This window comes from Lepidochelys kempii, chromosome 1, assembly GCF_965140285.1.
Source record: "Lepidochelys kempii isolate rLepKem1 chromosome 1, rLepKem1.hap1, whole genome shotgun sequence".
In the NCBI taxonomy this organism is placed as follows: Eukaryota; Metazoa; Chordata; order Testudines; family Cheloniidae; genus Lepidochelys; species Lepidochelys kempii.
In genome coordinates, this window is record NC_136380.1 from 152506302 (window position 1) to 152534057 (window position 27756).

General features: G+C 41.7%; 1 protein-coding gene across 2 annotated transcripts in view; it reads right to left on the reverse strand.

The window, feature by feature from the left end:
• SRPX (sushi repeat containing protein X-linked) overlaps nucleotides 1-27756 on the reverse strand; it is a 73455-nt gene that overhangs the window by 7891 nt on the left and 37808 nt on the right. The window contains exons 2-7 of one of the 2 annotated variants that reach the window (XM_073328353.1): nucleotides 22006-22065; nucleotides 17034-17225; nucleotides 16005-16181; nucleotides 4132-4258; nucleotides 1057-1178; nucleotides 64-243 (exon numbers count right to left, since the gene is read on the reverse strand). In XM_073328353.1, coding sequence (XP_073184454.1) covers nucleotides 64-243; nucleotides 1057-1178; nucleotides 4132-4258; nucleotides 16005-16181; nucleotides 17034-17225; nucleotides 22006-22065 — 858 coding nt within the window. The remainder of the gene's footprint in view (nucleotides 1-63; nucleotides 244-1056; nucleotides 1179-4131; nucleotides 4259-16004; nucleotides 16182-17033; nucleotides 17226-22005; nucleotides 22066-27756) is intronic. The other variant, XM_073328360.1, reaches the window with a different exon arrangement.

Genomic DNA, 27756 nt, shown 5'->3' on the forward strand with positions numbered 1-27756 from the left:
GTGCAAAAAGTACAAGCAATCCCCTTCACTGACCTTTCAAGAGGTAAGAAAGTACTCACGTACGTGTACAAGTTGGCTCTGTTCCTGACCAGCCTAAATTGTACTGGCACACTCTGGCTGGGCTTCCCTGCAGCTCATATCCACCAATGCAGGAAAACTCACAGGTGGCACCATAGTTATCTCCATCACCTGAACATTTTATGTAGCCATTTTCTGGGGCATTCAGTTTACCACAGCGCCTAACTTTAAATACAAAAAAGAGACAGAATAACAAATAATTCCCCATCTCTGGAGCAGGCTACTAATGAAATGATATTGTACTAATATTAAGGTGACATTCTGGCTCACTGCTTATTATTAGCTTTCAAAGAGAACCCAGCACTTATTTCTTTTTTTAAATACGAACCCAGCACTTATGTTCAGCTATTGATTCCTGGATCATGTATGCATACAAGCTAGTTTATATATTAGTAACACAGGGTTGTGGAGGGGAGGGGCAGTTGAAGTCCAGATTGTCAGAAACCCACAGCTTTCCCAACTCTGTGACAGAAGCAGCTGCTCTCCCTGACAAATGTCCTATAGTTTGTCAGATGGCAGCCCTGTACAGCTCTGAGGAAGTTCTGCTGAACTACAACTCATCTGTTGGTCAGCAACTATGGGACTAGATATTAAGGGAGGCATGGACCCAGGAGGTCCTGGATAATGGGAGGAAATGGACAGGGGAAATATGGGCAGGGGAGGAAGCAAAGATTTGAGAAGCAGAGCTGGAGGACAGGGGCTGGTCAATAGAGCTACTATCTGTCTCCTAGACCCCCCCACTGCTCATCTGACCCCTAGATCCCTCCCCAGAGCTCAGTTCCCTGGCTCCCTAACTTCCCTCTGGTGATTCAGGCACTTTCAAGTTGTATGAGACAGAGAATATTCTTCCAGTGGGAACAGTTCTCTCTCTCTCTCTCTCTCTCTCTCTCTCTCACACACACACACACACAGGCTGTCACTTGGATCCTTAAGTAAGTATTAACTGGTTTTGTTTACACTATTAGACACTGTTCTTACCTCTGACTTTAATAAGAAATTTGCAAGTGCCTTTGTTTTCTGCTCTGTCGTACACAATGTATTGGATCTTGTGGTCACCTTCTGAAAAATGTGAGCCAGGGGATGGGCCTTTCAAAATCACACTAAAAAATGAAATAAAATAGACTGGGTGTTCAGAAGTTAAGTCAGGGTTTCTCCAGTAGGAAAATATTAACAACCTTTGGACAGAAAGCCCTTCTGTCACTGGGGAATGTTCAGATTGCCTGTCTGTGCTGAGAGTTTGTGGAGTGACAGAAAACAAGAGGAGGATGTGTGGCAGAGCCCACAATATTTAAGAGCTAAAATCGCAGTAGCCTGGCTACTCCTAGCAACATTATCCACTACTGCCTACAGCTAAGTGTAGACAAAGGTAGTGTGACTCGCATTGCTGTACGACAACTGTCAATGTCATTGTATTTATTTATTTAAATTTCATGTCACAGTCAAACAAACTCATGCCTTTTATCTTTCCATGAAAACAAAAAAAACCTGGATGGAGAATCTAGATCAACTGAGCATCATTCTATATAGCAGGACAGTTGGCTGTAAAGGATTTGAACATCAGTCAGGGCTAGTAGAGTACCTCTGTTTGTTTGCTTGCACTGTTGTTGTTGCTTGTTGGCCCAGGATATTAGAGAGACAAGATGGGTGAGGAAATATCTTTTATTGGACCAACTGCTGTTGGTGAAAGGTATAAGTCTTCAACCTACACGGTGCTCTGTGTAGCTTGATAGCTTGTTTCTCTCACCCACAGAAGTTGGTCCACTAAAAGATATTACCTCACCCATCTTGTCTCTCTCATTGTTTGTTTGTTTTTAAAAAGCCATCTGTTAACACTGCAGTATGCCCTTTGAGTGCTGCTTATAAGGTTACCTCTCTGTGCCAGACTATACATAAAAAAAGGGTAGGAGGAATCAGGATTTAATATCTTTCTTTTTGTGATAGGAAAGGCAGGCATCCCATTGCAGGCTTCAGCTCAGCTGCTCATTTCCAACCAAAGCATATGTCAAGAGAGTTCTAAACTCTCAAGGCAGAAACTTATAGACCAGGGCCAGACTAAGCATGGTTCAAGAAGCTTCAATCCACTCAGGGCCACAATTTTACCTCAGTAGAGTCCCCCTCATCCCTCCATATGCAGAAATTGTGGATAATTGCTGTCTGGGGCTTAGAGGACAAGAAGTCTTGAGACTGAATAAACATTCCTTAATCACCTGTTAGGAAAGTGCTGCAGCCTGGTATATGTGGCAAGTCCATTGGTAATGAGCCTCTGAATGTTATGCTTCCAGCTGAACAAATGGGGCTTAAGGTGATTCCTGAATCCAGGGTTCTTGGATGGCAGCTTAGTTTCATCAGACCTTGAACCATCTTACCAGCACAGTAAACAGTACTGCTAACCCCAACCAGTCAAAAACCGTGAGTCAGGCTTCAAAGTCAGGAGACTGGCTTAAAAATAATCTTACCATTTCTTTAGAAAATTTTGGAGGGTGGCATTATTAACTTTCTGGTTTTAAAGCCTTTAGGGTGTACGCAGGTCACATTTCTCTACAATAATTAGGGCTACAAACTTTCATTGAGAAAAAACTGAGATACTCACATACTCATCCGGCTCCAGGAACCGAGACTTTAAGAAAGGCAGCAAATATCACAAGATTTGCAGTAAAATCACAAGAGTTGGCAAAAGAAATTCGGAAAATGCACATAGCCTTCACAGAAAGTTTCCATAGAATAATAGCTATCTCACTGGATTGGGAACAGTTATTGGTCCCATTACATTGGATTATACAGCTCCTATTTTTATCATTTGACACCATTTCACTGGGATTGTGTAGGGGGCAGGGAGCATTATTAGTAATTTCCTCATTCTGACACCGAAAAACAAATAAGTCAAAGTTCTTATTTTAGAATGATAAGAGCTTCTTTACTGTCTCTTAACATCACAGTTCTTCTTTTGCAGTCACAAGCACTAGCCTTTATTTATCTAATGAATTCCTCCAGCTTATACTCTGATATATAAAAATGACCTGTGCTTGTTTCTTTTCATGTGCTTTTTTAGTACTTTCAAATGTCCTCATTAAATAGTTCAAGCTCTGAGTGTCTTTACCTTTCAGTGAACTGGAAGTCAATATTCTCAACTATTCAATTCTTTTAACAGTTTCTGTGAGTTTATAGGTGGATTGATTAAGTTTATTGCAGTAAAATAAATGATTTTCCATATTCTCATCATTCAAGTATTTTGATCATGCCCATCTTGAATCAGTGGAAGTGGCAGACAATGCTGCCATTAAAAAGGACACCATCAGCATAGAAATTATTAAGTTTCCCCTATTGTTTCTATGGGTCTTTAACATCTTAACAGGCAAGAGCAAAACACTGGGGGTCAGGGAGGAGAGGGAAAATGTGATAGTAAAATTACAGGAATTGGCAGGGGTCCCCAAAGCAAACGTAGTACCTGAAACTACATTTAACTCCTTTTTTAATATTATAGATTTCAAGTTGATGGTGTCATTTGAAAAGTAACATACTGAAGAACTCAGTATCATAGTAACTATGCTATATTATGTGAAACCTTAGAGATGCATATAAGTTTGTTATTAGCACACAATGGCTTTGTTTATTTTAACATGGTCACAGTTCTCCTCATGTAGTACTGTTCTCTCACTTTTAGTATACCTAAGAGGTGCTGCCCCATATGCAAAGTGTTGCCCCTAGGAGAGCACAGAGCCATAAAAGGCCCTTTGGAAATCTATTTATTGCAACACAGATGTGGGCAAAAATGCTAATGTATCTCATCAGCTTTAAAACAGTCTGCTGGCTATTTATATGCCAACTCCTGAATGATCTACCTTGGTGTCTGAGATGTCAGATTTTTTTTTTCAGCTAAGCCTGCATTATAATTTGAAGGGTCACACAGATCCAACAGCAAGTGCTCACTCCTTCACAGAACTGGTGGGGAAGGATGTTGACCAAGCATGTCACCTAGATCAGTGAAAGGGGGTCCAGGAAAGGGCAAAACAAGTGACCTTAGTACAATAATACAGTAGACACAGTTTCACCTACTCTGTCAAAATACCATCAGCAGTGTCTCTTCCTTCAGGGGTTTCCCAGAACACTCGGGCTGTCAGCTTGTTTGGCTCGGCTGTTTTCTCCTTCACACTTGGGCACTGGATTCTAGGAGGTTCCATATCTGTTAAAATAAGCACCAGAGAACCCATAGTTTAATTCTTTTCACTACTGTTCACTACTCAGTGTACATTGTGATACAGCTTCACACCACCCTGCCTACACGAGGTGCTACACTTAGAGAAGAAAAACCAAATGCACAAATACAAAATGGCAGATAACTGCACTGCTGAAAAGGATCTGGGAGTTGTGGTGGATCACAACCTAAACATGAGTCAGCAATGTGATGCTGTTGCAAAAAAAGCAAATGCAATTTTAGGTTGCATTAACAGAGGCATAGCATGCAAGTCATGGGAGGTGATAGTACTGGTCTACTCAGCCCTGGTTAGGCCTCAGCTGGAGTGTTGTGTCCTATTTTGGCCATCGCTATATAGAAAAGCTGTAGAGATCATGGAAAGGATCCAGAGGCGAGCGACAAAGATGATCAAAGGGATGGAATGAAAGCCGTATGAGCAAAGGCTCAAGGAACTGGGTATGTTTAGTTTGGATAAGAGGAGGTTAAGGGGGGATATGATAGCAGGCTTCAGATACTTGAAAGGCCAGGAAAAAGATGGAGAAAAATTGTTCTCTCTTGCCACAGCTGGCAAGACAATAGGCAGTGGGTTCAAACTACAGCACAGCAGATTTAGATTGAATCTCAGGAAAAACTTCTTAGCTGTAAGAACAGTAGGACAATGGCACAGATGCCTAGAGAAGTCATGGAATCTCCTTCGCTGGAGGTTTTCAAAAGGAGGCTGGATGGGGATAGCCATCTGTCTTGGATGATTTAGGCACAACAAATCCTGCATCTTGGCAGGGGGCTAGATCTAGATGATCCCTGTGGTCCCTTCTAACCATATGGTTCTATGATTTCTAACATCAGAGCCCAGTGCACATAGAGCACATGTTAATGTCTCCCATTTTCAAAGGGGTAGGGATGGGGAGGAAGCGTGAGAGATAGGCATAATTAATTCTATTTTAATCTCCCAGGTAGACTAACAAATAAATAAATTGATAAATTAATAATAAATGAAGTACCAACAGTCACCATGGTAATGAACTTTTTTTTATCCAGTCACCAGCAAGGTTGAGGCAGCTGTGTCTAGTGAACTGAGCTTGAGGCTGAAAGCCAGGAACTTCTCTGATTCTCTCCAAAGCTCTGCCACTGACTATATGTCCTTGAGCAAGTCACTTACGCTATATCTACCCAGCCCACGGAAGAGAATCTCCCTGCCCAGGTTGACAGACTCAGGTCCTGTGCTAGCGCACAATAAATAACAGTATAGGCAGAGCTGTGAAGTTGTGGCTTGGGCTGGAGCTCGGGCTCTGAAGCCCACCCCTCTACGTAGGCTTCAGAGCTCCTGCTACTTCAAAGTGCTGTTAATACAGCTATTTTTAGAGCACTAGTGCCACTTCTGCCAGCCTGAGTCTGCCAAACAGGCTGGGAGGCTCGCTTCCACGGGCTGTGTAGACACACACTTATGAGCCGTGCCTCAGTTTCCTTATCTGTACAACGGAAATTATACATACCCACCTCCCAGTGGTGTTATTTAAAATGTTAATCAAGTGCCTTGAAAATATAAAGCTCTCTCTAGGTGTTAGGGGAGACTCCTGTCTCTATCACATTCAAACGCAACACAGAGTAGCTGCCTATAAAGCTGCAGGAATGGTACAAACAGCCTTTTAACAAAACAACCAACCCCCAGCCCCTCGTGAACCACCTCCACCACCCACATCTCTCCCTGCAGTACTGCCAATCAAGTCACCCTCCAATAGGTTACACAGAATATAGTCAGCAGGACAGCAGCTAACAGGAATAACAAGCTCACACTGTGTGAGCAATTCCCAGTGAACAAATTGTGTAGCACATTAAGCCATTTTTGCACGTGCATATCATCTGCCAAGAGACTGCATTTTTTAAAACAGATGTCTTTGCTGTGCAAAGCTGTTTGGCAAATGTTTTTTCAGCCCATAAATTAATTACATGTCTCCTACAAGTATACCTTTTGAAGTGACATGGTATTATTTCTTTTCCCCTTTTGGATGAGTCAACCTCTATAATGGGGTCCTGGTCTACAACTGGGGCTGACTCTACAGAAATACAATTAAATAAAATAATAAACTAATTATGCTTCAGCCCCAAATTCACTTTCCCCCAGCACTGGTGAGAGCAAAATCTTCCTTCTAGAAAATGAACAGGAAAGTGCTGCAAACACACTGAAAGTGAAGCTTTATTGAGAAAAGAAAAGGAGGACTTGTGGCACCTTAGAGACTAACCAATTTATTTGAGCATAAGCTTTCGTGAGCTACAGCTCACTTCATCGGATGCATTCAGTGGAAAATACAGTGGGGAGATTGATATACTGTAGCTCACGAAAGCTTATGCTCAAATAAATTTGTTAAAGGTGCCACAAGTACTCCTTTTCTTTTTGCGAATACAGACTAACAAGGCTGCTACTCTGAAACCTGTCTTTATTAAGAAGACACCAACACATTTGTGAACAACAGTTTTCATTATTTGCTCCAGCTCTAGTCACAAAACTTGCCAGAGCTTCCTTTGACTTTGAATAGTTATTTATGCCACTGAATTTGATACCAATCCACCTCTCTGCACTCCAATCACACAGCGCACTTGCCTTTGTCCTGTTACTCACATTTTCTCTTTCCTTCAGCTCTCTTCATTGCCACTTTTAAAATTCTTACCATTCCCTTCAACCTTGTCACCTGACTGCACCTCCTCTCTTGTCACCGCCCTAAGTGTTGATTTCATTCAGCTTCTCAAATTCTTCTCACTGCAATTCATTCATCTGCTGTAGTCTCTAAATAAGAAGTGTTTTCACACTTCCACTCCTCCTCTAGGGGATGCTTTAGGGAAATACTTTCCTGTTCATTCCCCCTCACTTTTCTTGTTCACTCCATCATTTTAAATCTGCCCTGCACGTTAAATATGAAATCCTAGCCACACAGAAGCCAATGGGAGTTTTGCTCTGTTACATCCTTAGGGCAATGACATTCCCTACCTACCTCCTTTAATGACGGCTAATGTTGCATTTGTACTGGGACTACTAATAGTGACGTTTTAGTTGTTTTTTTGTCTTTCTGGGGCTGGTTACTGTGTTTCCTTTGCAGCCACCGCCCAGGATTAAAGGCACTATATAACTAAATAAAATACCATGTAAATGATGGGAGAAGGAGCAGGGCAGTGTTTAGGATACTCATGTTTTAAGTATCCAATTAATCAGGAAGAAGATTCCATCACTAAGCAGCAGAGGACACTGGTTTGAATGAACAAGCATGAATTTTCACTTTATTAAGACAACAAAACTAAGTTACTCTAGGAACTGCATCACTAGGCACCCGTGGGTGAGTATGCACTTCTTGTTGGACCTGAAATCACCAGAAAGGATATTGTCTGTAGCTACTTTGACTGCCTTTAAACATTTACACACACACACAAAACCACCATATCACACCAAACAAACCTCAAAATGATCTAACTGAATACAACAGAGCACTCTAACTTTGCCTACTGAGGCCACACTTACAGACTGCCAGGGCCTGAAGGCCACATATAGGACCTGATCTAGCAGAGTTCTTAAGGGTGGGCTTGAAGTTATGCACACGCTCAAGTGCTTTGCTCTCTTGTTTTTAATTTGCACTAGGACCAGGTGGTGCAAATTGCCATCACCCTCTTATTTAACAGGAGAATGCCATGTGCAGAGATTACAGGGCCTAGTATCTAATGCTCTGTGTTGAATCAAGCAGCTCCAGGATTTACTCCACTCTGCCATTACCCTAGTATACCAGTTACATCCAACCTGCAATTACATATCATAGGATATTAAAGAGGCACAATGGCATGGGATAAAATAGATTTTCAGTCATCCTCTGAATCTCTTTGCTGACATGGCATATGAACTGGTTTATTTAAACCATTTATTAGGTATTTCTGACATTAAGGTTATTTAGTAAGTGGACTGATCTTGTTTGGAAGGTTTATATCCTGGTGGGGAGGGAAGCAGGCATTTAATGAAAAATTTGAAGCTGCTCAACCATGATTTTCCTCAGCTACTTTCTCATACTTTATTAGTGCTTCTTTGGCTACTATATTCTAGTAGCAATGGTACAAGTACTCTGCCTATGGAAATCATCTTGCTTTAATGACGGCTCCAGAACAAAAGGTCAGTAATATTCTACTGAATAAATGCAGCTAGTTGATCTCAGCGGAAAAGGGATGAGGATGAGTTTTCAAAGAGCCTGTGGCTTTCTGAACTCCCACACTTCTGACATGGGCCACCTCACACATTAAAAAGGTTTATTGACCACTTGTTTCTTTGGCTTGTTAAAGGTTTGAATTTATTTGTTTTTGAGAGAGTGGGGGAGGCGAGGCAAGGCAAGGCTAGGGAAGGAAGGGATGGTAGAGAATACAAAATCCTAATACTCATCTGAGTATCTGTATGTGATGGATAAAGATTTGATGCCAACACTATTACTGACTGTAGATGTAATTAAAGATTGCTATAGTTAATTAAAAATACTTATTCCATATAAAAAGCATGTAAGAATGCAAGGCCAATTTCAGACTCTCTCAGTCAGAAGGGTTACTTAATTGTTGGTCTTAACATTTCTATAGGATGTAACATAAAGGATGTAGTAGAATGGTGAAGGCTATTTACCACAACATCTGTTATACAGCTGGCTGAAAAATAAGAATTTTCAAAGTTTTGAGGTATTTCCATTTCCCAGGGACTGAAGTGGACTAATTTCCCCACAATTTGATAATGTTTTCTATACAAAGTGGTTACCGCCGCTCCCTCCCTTACCCCTCCCCCCCGAAAAACCTGGTTTTGATTGAACAAAAGGTTTCAAGGAACTCAAGCATTGTGTGAAAAAATTCATTTAGAAAGAAGTCACATTTCATTTTTAAAAAAACCATTTTGGGGGCAGGACTTCAACCAGCTCTAGCCCAGAGCTGGCAAATGTGCCCAGCCCTAACCCTATCCTGTTACCTCTTCCCAGTCCTGACCCTCACCCTAGCTTGAGACCTAGTAACCAATCCTAACACTAGCACAGAGCTATCATCCAGACCTAATGGTAACTGGGCCCAAAAGCTGGTCCTAAACCTAGCCCCAAAACATCCAAGATTCCCAATCCTAAATTTGGCCCATGGCTACTCCCTGTCTGCAAGCCTACCCCCAGCTTTACACCAGCCACCAACCCCAAACATGAGCCCTACTAGGAAGTACAACTGGTTGAGAAACTGGGGGGGAGGAAGAGTGTTTTGGGGAAAAAATGTTTTTCTCCCCACTTCTCAGGTCGGAAAAGGACACATATTTTGTCCCTTGGAATTCTTTCTGAAATTTTTTAATCAAGATTATTTTCTAAACCAAACTTTTCTTAACATTGTTACCAAAATTTGCTGCATTTCGGTAACTATTTTGATAATGATTCCAATAAAACTTTTACTTATTCGTTTTGATAAAAATGTTGCAAACATAAATTTTGTGAAAAACAAAAACATTCCAAAAAAGTCAAGAGTTTTTCATGGAAGTTTCATTAGTGAGAGAGAACATTTTCAACTAAAAACTTTTCACTTATTAGACTTCCAACTGCTCCAACCCTTTGTTATTGGCACAAAGAGAGGAAGCTGTAGGGGCACAGAAGTTGGGTTTTTAAGGTTTATTTTCTAGTGCAAAATGAGCTGCTTCATCATCAAGAATCATCAGAACATATGTAACCCACACACCTCCCGGGTTTGGTGTTCTGTCCCATCTAGTGGCACCGAGACCACTTACAGAGAGAGAAGATAGATAAAATGAGTCTGCTCTACAGTCTTAGCTAAAAGCCATTAGCTTTTAGCTCCTGCAGTAGAGGCTCATTACAAAGCTCCAGAGGTCCAAGCTTCGATCCCACCTGCTGACGACTGGGGTCTGTCGGTGTTACACATACAATGGGCCAAACTCTATCCTCAGTTACACCTTTGCAATTTTGAGCCAGGGAGTAGAGTAAGGACCAGAACAAAATTTTAACAAAAGAACAAAAATCAATACATACTGACAAGTACGAGAAGGCCAACATTTTCAAACATGGGTGTCTATATTTAAGCTTCCCAATTCATAGTTAGTGGCCTGATTTTCAGAGTGGCCGTGCCCCAACACACCCCATTGAGTTCAGTGGGGTTTGTGGGTACTCAGTATCTCCGAAAATCAGAGCATTTCTATTTAGGTGCCTAAATACAGATTTAGAAGCCTAACTAGGTTCAAAAACATTGGCATGTGTGTTTAAAAAGAGTCAGAAAAATATAACCACCACCTGAGATTTAAAAGTCTTGTTTTGCTAATTGTTGATCTGTGTCTGGTGCTACTTTTAAATGTTAGTTATTTTATTTTAAATATGGTGGCAGGGTTACAGCTTGTTTGCTAGGGTGGAATAGACCAAACCAGACCTTTTGTTCTTTCTCAAGGTTACTGCTGACCATGCATGTGGCTTGGGATAAATGAACCCCTGGCAGTCTGCAGACTAATTCTCACCCAAATGTAAATCCTATTTTGCTTTTTAAATGTTGAATAAACAAATACATGGGCCAATCAGTGCAGCCCATCTCACTAAATATGAAATTAGCCTCATGACTTCTGTATGTAGCTGCATTTTTAATATTGCACCTACAAGCTCTATATGATTGCTGTTGCCAAGATTCCGTTACAGTTGCATTGAGCTGGATAAATTTAAACCATGAAGCTACAGTAACAAAGGGTGGAGCTAAACCTGACATTTTGCAAAAACACCATTAATTCAGGTTTTTAAACATTTTTTGCATAGCATGGACCACATCTTAGTAGCAAGAGGTTCCCATGGACACCTCCCTTCCCATTCAAAGTAGGGTGGATCCTACCTCCTGTCCCATTCGTGATCGCTTAATGCCCCAAGGGTACCTATAGGAATTGCCTTCATGAAAAAGTAACACACAAAATGTCTCCCTTTGGTCTTCATTTCCTCTCTCCCTCTCACTTGTTCTAATTCTCTCAGCTGGAAACAAACCATCCCGATGTGTCGAAAGAATAGTAAATATGGCAGGTGACCAGCTTGGCTTAACGGTGAAATCCTAGCGGATCTTAAACATAAAAAAGAAGCTTACAAGAAGTGGAAGGTTGGACATATGACCAGGGAAGAGTATAAAAATATTGCTCGGGCATGTAGGAATGAAATCAGGAGGGCCAAATCGCACCTGGAGCTGCAGCTAGCCAGAGATGTCAAGAGTAACAAGAAGGGTTTCTTCAGGTATGTTGGCAACAAGAAGAAAGCCAAGGAAAGTGTTGGCCCCTTAATGAATGAGGAAGGCAACCTAGTGACAGAGGATGTGGAAAAAGCTAATGTACTCAATGCTTTTTTTGCCTCTGTATTCACGAACAAGGTCAGCTCCCAGACTGCTGCGCTGGGCATCACAACATGGGGAATAGATGGCCAGCCCTCTGTGGAGAAAGAAGTGGTTAGGGACTATTTAGAAAAGCTGGACGTACACAAGTCCATGGGGCCGGATGAGTGGCATCCGAGAGTGCTAAAGGAATTGGCAGCTGTGATTGCAGAGCCATTGGCCATTATCTTTGAAAACTCGTGGCGAACGGGGAAAGTCCCGGTTGACTGGAAAAAGGCTAATGTAGTGCCAATCTTTAAAAAAGGGAAGAAGGAGGATTCTGAGAACTACAGGCCAGTCAGCCTCACCTCAGTCCCTGGAAAAATCATGGAGCAGGTCCTCAAAGAATCAATCCTGAAGCGCTTACATGAGAGGAAAGTGATCAGGGACAGTCAGCATGGATTCACCAAGGGAAGGTCATGCCTGACTAATCTAATCGCCTTCTATGATGAGATTACTGGTTCTGTGGATGAAGGGAAAGCAGTGGATGTATTGTTTCTTGACTTTAGCAAAGCTTTTGACACGGTCTCCCACAGTATTCTTGTCAGCAAGTTAAAGAAGTATGGGCTGGATGAATGCACTATAAGGTGGGTAGAAAGTTGGCTAGATTGTCGGGCTCAACGGGTAGTGATCAATGGCTCCATGTCTAATTGGCAGCTGGTGTCAAGTGGAGTGCCCCAAGGGTCGGTCCTGGGGCCGGTTTTGTTCAATATCTTCATAAATGATCTGGAGGATAGTGTGGATTGCACTCTCAGCAAATTTGCGGATGATACTAAACTGGGAGGAGTGGTAGATACGCTGGAGGGCAGGGATAGGATACAGAGGGACCTAGACAAATTGGAGGATTGGGCCAAAAGAAATCTGATGAGGTTCAATAAGGATAAGTGCAGGGTCCTGCACTTAGAACGGAAGAACCCAATGCACAGCTACAGACTAGGGACCGAATGGCTAGGCAGCAGTTCTGCGGAAAAGGACCTAGGAGTGACAGTGGATGAGAAGCTGGATGAGAGTCAGCAGTGTGCCCTTGTTGCCAAGAAGGCCAATGGCATTTTGGGATGTATAAGTAGGGGCATAGCGAGCAGATCGAGGAACGTGATCGTCCCCCTCTATTCGACATTGGTGAGGCCTCATCTGGAGTACTGTGTCCAGTTTTGGGCCCCACACTACAAGAAGGATGTGGATAAATTGGAGAGAGTCCAGCGAAGGGCAACAAAAATGATTAGGGGTCTGGAACACATGACTTATGAGAAGAGGCTGAGGGAACTGGGATTGTTTAGTCTGCGGAAGAGAAGAATGAGGGGGGATTTGATAGCTGCTTTCAACTACCTGAGAGGTGGTTCCAGAGAGGATGGTTCTAGACTATTCTCAGTGGTAGAAGAGGACAGGACAAGGAGTAATGGTCTCAAGTTGCAGTGGGGGAGGTTTAGGTTGGATATTAGGAAAAACGTTTTCACTAGGAGGGTGGTGAAACCCTGGAATGCGCTACCTAGGGAGGTGGTAGAATCTCCTTCCTTAGAAGTTTTTAAGGTCAGGCTTGACAAAGCCCTGGCTGGGATGGTTTAGTTGGGGATTGGTTCTGCTTTGAGCAGGGGGTTGGACTATATGACCTCCTGAGGTCCCTTCCAACCCTGATATTCTATGATTCTATGAAGGAGGAGACAGAACCGTGGGACCAGCCAGCTTTCTGCAGGCCACCAGCAAGTTCTTCACAGACCACAGTTTGGGAACATCTTTTCTGCACTGCCCTTTCTCAGAGGCCCTGACCACTGCTCACTCCATCCCCCTTCTGTCTGTTGCTTGCTCTCCCAAACCCTCACTTACTTTCACCAGGCTGGGGCAGGGGGTTGGGGTGCAGGAGGGGGTGAGGGCTCTGGCTGGGAGTGCGGGCTCTGGGGTGAGGCCAGGGATGAGGGGCTTGGGGTGCAGGAGAGGGCTCCGGGCTGGGGTTGGATTGCAAGGGGGTATGGCCTCTGGGCTGGGGGTGCAGGCTCCAGGTGGGGCCAGAAATTAGGGGTTCAGGAGAGGGCTCTGGGCTAGAGTAGGAGTGCGGGGGGGGGGAGGACTCCAGGGTGGGGCCAGGGATGAGGGGTTTGGAGTACAGGAGGGGACTCTGGGCTGGGGCAGGGGATTGGGGTGCAGTGCTTGAGGACTCTGGCTGGGGGTGCGGGCTCTTGGCTGGAGCTGAGGGGTTCAGGGTGCAGGAGCACACTCAGGGCTGGGGGTACAGGAGAAGGTACGGGGCCCCAGTGGTGCTTACTGTAGCTCCCAGGAAGCAGCTACCAGGTCCCTGCAGCCTGTAGGCACAAGGGAAGCCAGGAAGACTCCGTGCGCTGCCCTCGCGCCCGTAGGCGCCGCCACCGCAGCTCCCATTGGTCGTGGTTCCCAGCTAATGGAAGCTACTTAGCTGGCACTTGGGGCGCTTCTGGGAGCTGCTCAGAGCTAGGGCAGGCAGGGAGCCTGCCTTAGCCCGGGGCCCCTGCTGCAACCACTGACTGGACTTTTAATGGCCTGATTGGTGGTGTTGACCGGAGCTGCCAGGGTCCCTTTTTGACCGGGTGTTCCCATTGAAAACCGGATGCCTGGCAACCCTAACTTCATTAATGAAGTACTTCACTCACCGGCACACTCCACAATTTGCACCCAAATCATGGGGGTGGAGGGTGTCTCTCTCTACTCTACAGCAACGTGCTGTATTTTGGACTTAACTATGGCACTGTCTTACAGAATTACTATAGAATACATTCACATGCTGTGAAGTTATAAATATTGATTGTCTGCATTTGTTAAAGGAACATTTCCAGTACACTGCTACATTGTCATTTGCAATGAGATGCCCAGGTCAGCAGTGCAAACTGGTGAAGTCGTATAAAAGATGATGACATTTCACCCTTCCCCTACCAAAATCATAAAACCAACCCTGCAAAAGAGCCAGACTTGAATTTGCACATAAAACACAAGACAAACCACAAACTTAGTCTGAGTATAGACAGGCAGGAGCATGTATACAATTGCAAGACAGAAAGTAACTGAAAAATTGAATGAAACCCCGCGAATGTAAAAGCCACAGCAGGGAGACTCCCATGTTGCTTCACCCACTAACCTAGACTGAGCCACAGGCATCCTGAGGAAAACCATAGTGTCACACACAGATCATTAAAAACACAAATATTGCTCCAGCCATGACATCAAACTGTTGGTGGCCAATTCAAGTGGCTAAAGACCTGCACATCTGGGTGACTGAAAACTGAGCCCTTATCCAGAGATTCCCAAGAACAGCAGCAGCAGCTGAGACACGTTGGCTACATCTTCCGACGAAATCTTATTAGTACAAAGGAGAATTATGTGAACTGAGCTGAAAATGTTCCCTAGCCTAATGTAACTGTTCCCATCAGAAAAGCTCATCCTCATTTCCCCAGAATTCACTGGGAGTCCAGGACCCCAAGATGCAGAAGTGACAGAGGAAGTCCCACCATACTGGTTAGTTCTGATTCTCTTCTAGGCTTAAGATGTCGTGTCTGTGACACAAAGCAGCAGGTACAAGATGCTGCTGAGGAAGCACAAATAATTACATCAGGCTTCATAGAATCATAGAATCATAGAATATCAGGGTTGGAAGGGACCCCAGAAGGTCATCTAGTCCAACCCCCTGCTCAAAGCAGGACCAATTCCCAGTTAAATCATCCCAGCCAGGGCTTTGTCAAGCCTGACCTTAAAAACCTCTAAGGAAGGAGATTCTACCACCTCCCTAGGTAACGCATTCCAGTGTTTCACCACCCTCTTAGTGAAAAAGTTTTTCCTAATATCCAATCTAAACCTCCCCCACTGCAACTTGAGACCATTACTCCTCGTTCTGTCATCTGCTACCATTGAGAACAGTCTAGAGCCATCCTCTTTGGAACCCCCTTTCAGGTAGTTGAAAGCAGCTATCAAATCCCCCCTCATTCTTCTCTTCTGCAGGCTAAACAATCCCAGCTCCCTCAGCCTCTCCTCATAACTCATGTGTTCCAGTCCCCTAATCATTTTTGTTGCTTCGTAGACGTTAAGATCAGAAGGGACTATTATGAGCATAGCACAGGCTATAGAACCTCACCCCGTAATTTCTTCATCAAGCCCTTAACTTCTGTCAGAGCTACAACAAGTATTTTAGAAAGAGATCCTGTCCTGATTTAAAGTGATGGAGAATCCATTATACCCCTAGGCAAGTTGTTCCAATGCTTCTCTAAAAGACACTGTGTTTGTTTTCTCACTGACATGGATGCAGGAGCCATGTTTCCAATACATTTAAAATATTTTGGCATTAACAGGCTACAACAGCTTTACATCTAGGCTCCTTAGGAAGTGCAAACCTCATCTTACTTACCAACACAGGAGGCTGGTCTGCCACTCCAAACTTTGTTGTCCATACATGTTACTGTCCGGTCTCCTTTTAGCTGGTATCCTGGGGAACAGTAATACTCACACCTGGAGTTAAAGTATGCACCATCTATGCACTTGAACCCTCCATTAGTTGGCATGGACAGCGTTGGGCACCGTATTTCTGTAAAAGAAAACAAATGTATCCAGGATCTTCTGTTTTCCATTCTAGAGGAGTGGGGGGTGAAACAGATGTGCAGTACTGCATGTGAACAAAACATGGTTAGGAATTGTTCAGTCAGAGCATGTGAAACTGCTCATATGATTTCCCCTCCTCAGACAGACTTCAAATTTTGCTATCATACAGCTAAGTTAGCCCAATGGAATGAAATCATTTTAAGGAAAGACCAACCGCCCACTCCCTTCTTCTGTCAAAATGTTTTCTCTCACAAACCAATGGTGGGCCCATTCAACCTGGTGACATTCAAATTTTGCAAAATGACACACAATTAACAGTGCAGCTAGAATTAACTATCCGCAGTATTTTAATATGTTTGCAAAGGGGAACTCTTATAACCCCTCATTTTCAGAAAGATTTCTACAGACTCAAAGCCTACCTATTCCATGAAGCATTCCTGCCTTTAATGCCTCTCTCCACTCTGTGTTTTCTAGATTGCACCTGCCATGATTTGAACCTGCAAGCTCCTCTGCATTCAGCTAATTGACACAGTCCACCTATCATACAGCACCATGTACATCACAGGGGCTATGTAAATAATGTCTGAAATAGGTGCAACTAAGTTAGCTATGGCTTCACAAAGACATATTTATTTTTAAATTCAAAATATGAATGAAAGCCCAAAGATAAACAGAGTAAACTCTAAGAGCAGCTCCTGTCAGTTAAGTTTCTCCCCATCCCAGCACTGACATTAAATATAAAAGCTACTCACATAAACTCATCTCTGTTTTATATCTAATGTCTATCACACAAACAGTGACATGTGCACACATGCACACACAGTTATGATCTACTCACGTTTACACAAAACCTTCCCAGACCAGCGCTTGTCTGACTGACAAATAAGCTGTTGAGGACCATGCAGTTCATAGCCTTTCTGACAACGAATATCACATCTCGTCCCCAAGACATTTTTGTAATATTCTCCTTGAGGTGTTCTGCAATACGCATTACCATGTTTCACCTTCATGGGAGAACACCAAGGTGTTTCTGGCAAAGAGAATGGAAAAACAAACACAGAACACACATATTTTACAAAAGACTAATTGGCTTAAGTCACAATTGCAAAGTCATTTTGTTTCTTCAGTGTTGTAGAGAGAGTTTATTAAAAAGGAAAATGTAGAGAAGCAACACACAGAGATGTAATTTCCTGGCCTGATTCCACAAGGTGCTAAAGATATCACAGCATCAGGCCTTTAAAGGTGAGCTGTTCCTGCCTGTTACAAATTAATGAGCGTTTCTATTAAATTGGGTGTCTAAATGTCATGCTGGTGGAATAAGTGTGCCACCATGTGGACAGTTTGCTGATCATCATTGTGTTTAGGTTTTAATACCCCACAGAGGATGCATTTACCTTCCCTTTGGTAACAGAAGCTGGCAATTTAAATGCAAGTTCAATGCCAATGAAGCTTTATCTTTATCTGTGGCATAATTTTAATTTTCCTTATTCTTATCTTAACACCCTTTCATTCGAAACTTCCTTCAGGACCATCAGATACACGCATACCAGGGCACCATAGAAACAGACATGGCCACTGGTGAATTTCATGAAGGCTCAAGCTCCCTTTTATTAAGGGCATTATTATTTACGTCATATTACAGAAATGTCAAGTTTGGTTGCTTGGACACAAGAATGACAGAGACCCCAGGCATATGTGTGGGTGTTTCACTTATGCTGAATGAATTTCCAGTTTCCATCTCAGGCGTCAGACTAAGCCAAAACTCACCAGCATACCAGGATAGCACTTCTCTGATGGCCCCATTAGTTGCACAATATTTAAGATATCACTTTAAATATGCTTATTTTCTCATCCTGATTATGAAGAAAACCATCTAAATGTGAATGGGTGCAGTGTTGTCTTTCTTACTAGATCTGTAGATCTGTCTGTCTAGGTCTGACAAATTGAAACAAAAGCTTTTAGAGAGTTAAGAACTAGCTTCATTCATCCTGAGTGGGTGTTAACTCAGAGTCTCCAAGTACAATGTATGCACTCAGGCACCGGGTTTGAATGTCAGCCAGTATATGGATGTCCTATGAGTTTCAAGGTGTGCTTATATTAACTGATGAATGTATACTCAGTCTTGCGTTATTTCTTATGTCTAGCACAAGTGTACATACACACACACAAACGGGAAATGGACCCAAGCCGCAAAGTTCATATCCAGATCTTAAACTATTCCAAAATCTGAAGAGTTTGGTTCTGGGGTTTTGGTTCAGGCTCATCTTTAAAATATGATAGCACACACTGGTCCTGAAATGTGGCACTCATCCACCAGCAATTCTATACAATCATTCAGGAAAGAAAAAATACTTTGCCTAAATTCAATTTAGGAATGGAGGTGCAGAGATCCCATCAGAAAGGCACCAAGCTGATGAGGAACAGGGTTGAAGGCCCAAGCATCCAATGATGCTGGGCCACTCTGAGTTGTGCTGGGGATTGGAGCCAGATGAGAGGAAACACAAAGATGTCTGAGAGTCACCTTTTCCCCAGCCCCAACCCATTCCAGCACTTTGCACACAAATGGAGGAACACAGAAAACTGGCCTGAAGTATGTGATTCATCTTCCTCTAAAGCATCCAGTATAGGTTAGACATGAAATTCAATGGATCACAGGAAGTGTCAAATCAGAGCAGAACTGGCATTTGGCCACAATACTGGGATTAATACCCATACTGAATTATTGCAAAAATAAAGGGGGGGTCTTTAATGACTATAGGTGGTCAAGACTATAAAGATACATATTCAAGAGAAATCCTCCATCAGCAAAGCTTCCATTAGTACCATGCTGGGGCACTGGTTCAGTATGCACACTGGGGTGTGTCAGCTACAAACCTTTCCTAGGAAGCCAAAACTACTTTTGGGGGGTGGGGGTGGGGCAACAAGTGAGTTTTCTGAGGGGGGTCTTCTATCCAACTAATACCTAAGGTGACTCTGCTTAATTTTGGGATTTGACAAGGACACCACTTAAGGAGGTAAGAGTGTAGGCCAAAAGGAAGACAAGCACTGAAATGTCACACAGCATGCAACATTCAGAAGGTATATAATGAGCCTTTATGGGATCTGGGAGTGTTTCCAGAACCTCATGCCTAAACAGTGGCAAAACCACAAGAGTGATCTAAAAGTTGCCTTTCACAAATGTAATCAGTTTCACAGATATTTATTATTGGCTCTGTTGATTAATTGCATTTCCACATTTCAAATGTCTTTCCTCATATTTGGGATTAGTCCCATGAACATATTTAATGTGCTCTTATTTCATCTACCATACATGTTGTATTTTTTATTCAGTGTATAATTCCTCTACATAAAAATGGTGAGATATTTTAACATCTCCCCCAATGGAAATTTAAATTTCCACATAAATTCTACTGTGCTGTTACTAGAACCACAGAAACAGCATTGGACAGTGGAAGTGGAGAGACTGAGAATGGAAAAGCGTGTGACTGCCAGGGTTCTAGTTTATTTCACAAAAAGCATTTTAAAGTAGCACAGCCTGTTTCTGAAGCTGTTTAACTCAGTGACATACTTATGTTCTCTTACAGAACTGCAACATCCACATGGGTATTTTTAGTGCACTTGCTGGAGTTGTACTAACACGTCTGTCTACTCAGGCTGGGAGGCCCACTTCCAGCTGCAGTGTAGAGGTACGCTTAAGGGCCTGGATCAAAGTGGCTTTTGTGCTGTGGTGAACAAAGAAATAATGCACTCTGGGGCTTTTTTCTTCTCATGGGAACCCCAGGTAGAGCAGGCATCTTATAGGTCAGTTAGGGAAGAAGCATTCTTCTTGACAGCGGCACTTTCCAAAGTATCTGTCAGCACTGTCCAAATGCTGGCTTTGGATCAGTGTTCCTATAAGCTCAGCATGCAAAATGCAGAGGGTTTTTTAATACAATGGGGCTTATTGGTTGATTTGGCATTTGAACAGAGGGGTCACCAGAGAGGAAGGGAACTCTTAGCTAAGTTGTTGGGAAGGAACTCCATAGAGATGTTTCCTTGGAAGTCTGAGTTGGTTGAAAGACATCCAGATGAGCACGGAAGGTTTGGCATGTGGCCAACCCCTGGCAAACAAACTATAGGGTTTAATTTGCAAATAGCATTGCGAACTGAAAATCTGCTGGGTTTACATAGCTCTGCTTAAGATGCACATACACACCATGCCATGCTAGGCATGTACTAATGTACATTTTTCAAAAGGCATGCATAATGGTTAGTATATTTGATACTCTGAAATTTTTACCAGGAGAGATGGTCCATAACCAAAATCCTGGATATGAACACCCTCACATTTTGGTGAACTTTTGATCCAATATTAACAACTCAGGTCCATATCTGGTTTTTTTGTTGTTGTTGGGTTTTTTTTGTTTTTGTTTTTTTAAGTGACCTGCTTGTCAACTCAAATAAATGCAAGCAAGTTAATACAACTTAGGTCTTCTCAGCTTCATGCCTTTGATTTTTGGATCTGAGTTGTCTAATCTGTTACTAAAGCTCACATTAGAGCTTCCAAATTCAATACAGTTTTTAATATTTGTGTGAAAAAAGCACTGTGTTTCACATACCACTGTTACATCCTTGCAGCCATTGAAATAATTTGTTTTCGATCGCTTTTAAAAGACAGTTCCTAGACAGAGTCTACATTTTCACCACTAATCCACAGTCCAGCCAGCATTAATTTATCTTTAGTGAATCATTTGAATTCTTTGTTTAAGTATCCACAGAGGATTAAATGTTAAAGATAAAGAACAACACATTTACCATATAAAGCTATGGGCAAATACATTTTTTCTGATTATACTTTTAAAGCAGAATTTTCACACTGGGATACACCTTGGTGGGGGAGCAAAATAAATATTTATAAAAACGTAAGACAGACAGTATTTTGTACCTTCTCCTTTGGTACTCATAAGTAGCTGATAGATTTGCATGCATATCCTTGTGTAAAAATCCAGTTTTATTCTCTGTCTACTACCAACATTAAGCAAAGCTACATTAATACCCAATATTTCTATGTTACCACAACAATGCAATACACTGTCTTGTATGTCCATAGACTAGTTTGCTGAAGCAAAACCTCAGTAAAATGACTTTTTTGGGGTGAGGGAAGGGAAGGGGGCTGTGTGTGGAACCAGATTCTTCAAGAAATAGGCACATATGTCACAGACTCACCAGTGATTTTGCTATCAGATCCCATTGGTCAGGAAACTTGTTTGCAATAGGGAAGAAAATCTGAATCTGATTTCTATACTTGCAGAATTCAATTATCTCATTAATGTGCCAGCATATTTTGTTTAATGTCTTGTATGTTCATTGGCAAACACATTTTACTCTTCATTCCAGGTTGCAAGATGAACCAGAAATGTCAAGGACTATATTAAGAAGCTTATAAAAATCAAGCTCTCTTTCATGAGCTTCCATACCTTACCATCAATAGGTCCAGATTCTGAACAGGATTATCACTGATGGCTTTGGCTATGAGGTATGAAAGAGGCAGAAGACAGCTTATTTTTAATATTCATGAGCTAGCAGCTTGACCTTTCAAGGGTGAAGGCAATAAAACCCAGCAATTTACTCATGTAAGCTAAACAACACACAGTGCTTGTTCCATTTTCCATTGTTTAGAAAAATAAAAAAATGAAAAGCTTATCTTGTCTGAAAAATCTGAACACAAACAAGGAGCTGGATCGCTCTAAGACTTTATGATGCAGGAAGGAAAGAGAGAAGATCTCCCAGCAACCAGCTGATTTTCTTTAGCACAGAAGCAAAGCATTCACCTTTATATCTATTGCGTGCATACACATCTTCGTCATCTTCTACGGGTGAATATCCTGATCCTACAATACAAAATGACAAGAAAAACTGCAGCAAGAAAGGAAATATAATTTTAAAAGAACAAGAAAAGCTCTTGCAGAGACATGCAAGTGAGATTAGGATGCAACAACCTAAGCAATGCTGACAGCGTAAGCTTCCATGATGATTAGATTTATAGTGGAACCAGTTTATAGTGAATTTGGATAGAGTGAATCTCTGTTTATAATTGAGTAGAATGAAAATCTCAGATTGTTATTATGCAACATGTATTGCAAAATGCAAATCACAATTTCTCTCAACAGGAACTTCAGCGAATGTGAAAGTTATTTGAGAGGGGGAGTCGGACGACGGAGTGATTTCACTGTAAGATGGTTCCCTAGTATAAGTGGCTGTTAACAGCCATCATGCCAACCAGCTGTAGTAAAACTGCCAAACAGCTGCAGTAAATGTGTGTGACTGAAGAACAACCATGGTTTACAGCACAACTTATATAAGTGAAAGGCTGGTTACATTCCCTGCAAACATAGTTCTGCCCAATCAAAAGGTTGTTTTGTTTTGTTTTTGTTTTAAGTCTTCCATGGTCATTCAAGCTAAAGAAATGACAGGTCAGCTTTCTTTGAAGGATCTGGACAATTGCTGTAGGCTAGCAGGGTGGGTAAGAATTGCAGAGATACTTATCACCATAGACAGTGTGTCTGAACATCTCCCATGTATTTAAAAATAGAAACAACTACTCTCCTTCCATTCTCGCCTCCAGGAGAAACAGCTTTGTTACTGTGTAGTTTTTGTTTTCATGCCTGCACCGCCTGTGTCCCCCATGATCTGAGCCCAATTTGCTGCTCCTTTATGTCTGCAGTTTTGTCCTTCCCATTTATGCCATTGCTACTAGTAACTCCCCAGAAAGCATGCCTTGTCTGCTCTGCCAGCATGGCCTCCCATCTCCATCCTGCACAACTACATGAAGCAGCTTAATCAGCATGTTGAAAGCCCTCGATTTGAAATGCGTGGCAAACACAGAACCTAAAAGGAATTTGCACTAGGTTCTCTGCTCTGCTTTACTGATGTTCCATAGAAAACCTGCAACAGGCCACAAACTCCAATACGAGAAATCCAGCCCTCACTTCCACAGCTGAGCTGGAAGTGGACTTGGCAGCGGGTTCCATTGTTAAAGGGTTCATACCCTTCATGCAGCACAGAGTTCAGCTATGAGGGGGGCATATGGGAAGGCAGGCACTGTGCAGATCCTCTGATCTTACCCCTTAAAATAGAACTGTGATAGAGGTGCCTAGGGCTCTTCACCCACTGGAGTAGAGTAACATACAATAGAGTCATTTTGATAGCCCCTCCATGGGCTATGGGGGAGAGAAAAGGACGCCTGAACCCAATTCAACTACTCACTCCTGGCATTGGGGGGAGAATTGGCCCGATGTGAACCCTTTCAGCCTCTGTGCTTGAAAATCAAGATAGCCCTAAAATAAACCTATCCAAGGATTAAAAAAAAACCCAGTCACAATTAATCGCAGTTTTAATCACACTGTTAAACAATAACAGAATACCAATTTAAATTTATTATATTTTTGGATGTTTTTCTACATTTTCAAATATATTGATTTCAATTACAACACAATGCAAAGTGCACAGTGCTCACTTTATATTGTTATTTTTATTACAAATATTTTCACTGTAAAAACGATTTTTAAAAGTGTAATCTATAAGTCAAAGCATGAAAGGGTATACAAATGTTTAGCATATCTGGCACGTAAATACCTTGCAACACTGGCTCCAACAGTGCCATGAGAACGCCTGTTCTCACTTTCACGTGACATCCTAAATAAGAAGCGGGCAGCATTATCTCCCATAAATGTAAACAAACTTGTTTGTCTGAGCGATTGGCTGAACAAGAAGTACGACTGAGTGGACTTGTAGACTCAAATTTTGATATTGTTTTGTTTTTGAGTGCAGTTATGCGAAAAAAAGTTCCACATTTGTAAATTGCACTTTCACGATAGAGATTGCACTACAGTACTTGTATGAGGTGAATGGAAAAATACTATTTTCTGTTTCTTTTTTACAATGCAAATATTAGTAATCAACATAATATAAAGTGAGCACTGTACACTTTGTGTTCTGTGTTGCAACTGAAATCAATATATTTGAAAATGTAGAAAAACATCCACAAATATTTATAATAAATTTAAATTGGTATTCTATTATTGTTTAACAGTACAATTAAATCTGCAATTAATCGCGATTTTTTCTAATCTAGTTAATTTATTTAGCATTAATCACTTGGGTTAACTGCGATTAATTGACAACCCTCGTTTATTTTGATTTACAAGAACAGTAGCAAAAAGTGCAATTTAATTTTGGCCTGATCCAATGCCCACTGAAATCAATTCAATGGGAGTCCAGTGGGCTTTAGATCAGGCCCCTGAAGCAATTGTCAATCAAATGTCTTTTCTTACTCATATTTTTGTACAGCACAGACTTCCTAGCCCTTGCATTTGTTACTTAGTTTACATTTAATGAAAAACTGCTGAGGCCTGTATAAATATTGCATTGTAACAGCCTTCCAGTATACAATATTGAATTTAGTAGCATTTCCAATCACATTGTGTAATACCAAGTGCAAGCTTCAGTCTCAAAGCACCACATGAAGATATTGATATTTTAATGATCATTGTCTATTCCAGCAAAATTAGGAGATTCTTGGTTGAATAATTTGAGACAGTTTTTAATCAAACATTATGGATAAAAGTTTTTAAAGTGTCTAGGTGACTTAGGAGCCTACATCCCATTTAAAGTCAATGGAATCTAGGTTCCTAAGTGCCTGATCATTTTGGAAATTGGGATATAAGCACTTCTGAACAAACTTGCCACATACTTTTAACACATTTTTGAAATCTTAGGTTAATCATGCTAAATCTGAACTACTCATCTGAGATTTTCTGCTTTGTGTGTTGGATGGAATAAAAAAAACCCCAAAACCAAATAAAAGTAAACAATTTTATTCAGCATCCCTCTATCGCGTCCATCTGCTCATTTTCTTATTAAAAATGGAAGACAGCAATCACATCTCTGGTTTTCATTATGTGCTGATTGTGCTTGTAGTAGTAATACTGGTCTTTGTCATCATTGTTTTAGTCAGGAAATGGATTACGGGAATCCCAAAGGTGAATGTAAAACTGTTGACCTTGCTTTACTTGTAGAGTGTGTCATTTATGCTTTTTTGTGACATCTATTTGCACAAAGAAAAATGGCAAACATTGGACTTCAACACAGATGTGTTATACCAGCAAAGGTATAGACTCCAAGTGAAGTCAATGGAAGTTTTGCCATTGACCTGTATAGGTGCAGGATCAAACTCTAAGGTGCAAATCCAGAGCCCACCCCAGCTAGCTAGGCTGGGTGCGTGCTGGCTAAAACGATGGCAAGGAACCCTTCAATGGCATGTACATGGAGGGAGAAGGATGGTACATCTGGGCAGTAGGAAATTTCCTTCAATTTCCCTATGTCCCATCTTCTCTCATGCCCTCTATGCTGTTCTCTCTACTTCTAGCCTTTCCTTTTTCCTTAGTGGAACCATAAGGAAGAGTGGGCTGGATTTACCCCTAAAATAAGTAGCCATATCATAACTGAACCAGGACTGTCCATTTGCTTTAGGAGATAGCATACTAGAAAAGCTAGCATGATTCAGTGGATGGCATATGGACTTGTGAGTCAGGAGTCCCACGTTCCATTCCCAGCTGTGCCACTCACTGACTGTATGACACTGGAAAAGCCACTTCACTTCTGCCTTAGTTTCCCCATCTCTAAAATGCGAAATATGTTTCTATATCTCACAGGAGTGCTGAGAAGGTTTATTCCTTAATGTTTGTTCATTGTTTGGCTATCAAGTGCTAAATAATGTTATCACAGCACTAATAAACATGGATATTTTAGAAGGAAGGGGGAGCACAATCCTACGTTAAAAATACATTGATGGCATGCTTTATATTTCGGTGGTGTCTTACAAAAACTGGCTGCAGCTCTCAAATTCCAGCTGATTACAGGCAAAAGCCACAACATGAAACTATACAATTTTAACAAGAAACCATCATCAAGATTAATCCACGGAATCTGATGATCATAGGATTAGCTTTAGGAAAAAATGACTTCTGTGTTCACAGAATAATCTCCATGTTTAATATTTGAGGAGGAGAGCCTACTGTTTTATATATTTTATTAGAGCATAACATTTAAATAGATTTAAATTCAGACCTACAGAAAATGATTGGTAATTACTGCCCCCCAACAATCCGTAATTGATAAAGAAACACAGAGAAGCATTTGGCAAAACATTTCAAAAGGAACTGAAACAATAAATTGGACCAATATTTTGATACAGTACAATCCTCAAACATACAAACCCCATTATTAAGGACAAGGAATAAATGATATAGGATCAGTTCATGAAACAATTATACCTTTGTGTCTAAGTTGTCAAGCCTAAGTAAACGAGGCACTTAAAAACTACAATATTTACCCACGTGTGGAAAAACGTCCTTAAAGCATTTTAAATACATTTTGTGAAACTTTTGCTATATAAACTGCCAAATACACTTAAAATGTTCTAACTATGACCCTGTCCAGGGATCAGCAGTTAGGCCCTGACCCAGCACACTATGTTGGCTCCAGTTCATCAAAGCACTTAAGCAAGTGCTTCATTTTAAGTATGTGAGGTCTTCAGTGGGACTACTCACAGTTAAGTACTTTGCTGAACAGGGATGGAGTCACGCATCTGGTAAAATGTTCTGCTGAACAGGGGTCTATGCACATGATTAATCCTATTGACATCAGATGGAGCATATGAACAGTCTCACTGACTTCAGTGGCATTTCTCACATGCTTTGTTGGGTTGGGGCCTTACCGAAGTAACTGACAAAGTAAGGTAGAAATTAGGAGATTGTGACCACATTGCTGAACCAGTAGGCAATACAATAAAGGGCTCACATTCACAAACAGTGCACAATACATAAATTGGACAATTTATTTATAAACAAAGTACCATGCCAAAACATGCAGAGATGCAGGTAACACCACATTCTTTGTATTACTTCTCCAGAACCATTTAATTATCCCCACATATGTGTCATACCCTTCATCTATTACCTGCTAGTGAGGTATGCAAGAATTTATGGTGTGTGCATGTGGAAAAGCCACAGCCAGTCCACAAATGTGAGTAGCCAGACAGGAGCTTCCTAAGAGATTGTCTGGTTCTTGGCAGAAAGAAGAGGAAGGATGTCAGATTTCGGAGGACATTTCAAGAGGACTTTCCTGTTCCTCAGTTTGTTTAGAAATTCATCTTTTCTGCTATAAGATTCCCTTGCGCATGGCAGACCATCGAGCCAATACCGAGCTTCTTGCTGGGGGCCATCAGCCCCCTGCACAATGACAACCACATGTGGTGACCAGCAAACCTCTCTGTTGCATAGGTAGCACATAGCAGAAGTTTTCAAATATTATAGGGAACCAAGCTTCAAGGGGGGGGGGGGAAGGAATGACACTGTGCCCTGTCTCTTGGAATTAGAGGAGAGATTCTTAACCATTTTGATCACAAAATGTAGGAGAGCACTCATTACCACTTGAAACACTCTTATTTTTGGCTAAGAGGAGAATTTTTCTCATTGGAGCTTTTCAATTCAGCCTGGCTGGCAAGCAGCAAGACAAGAATT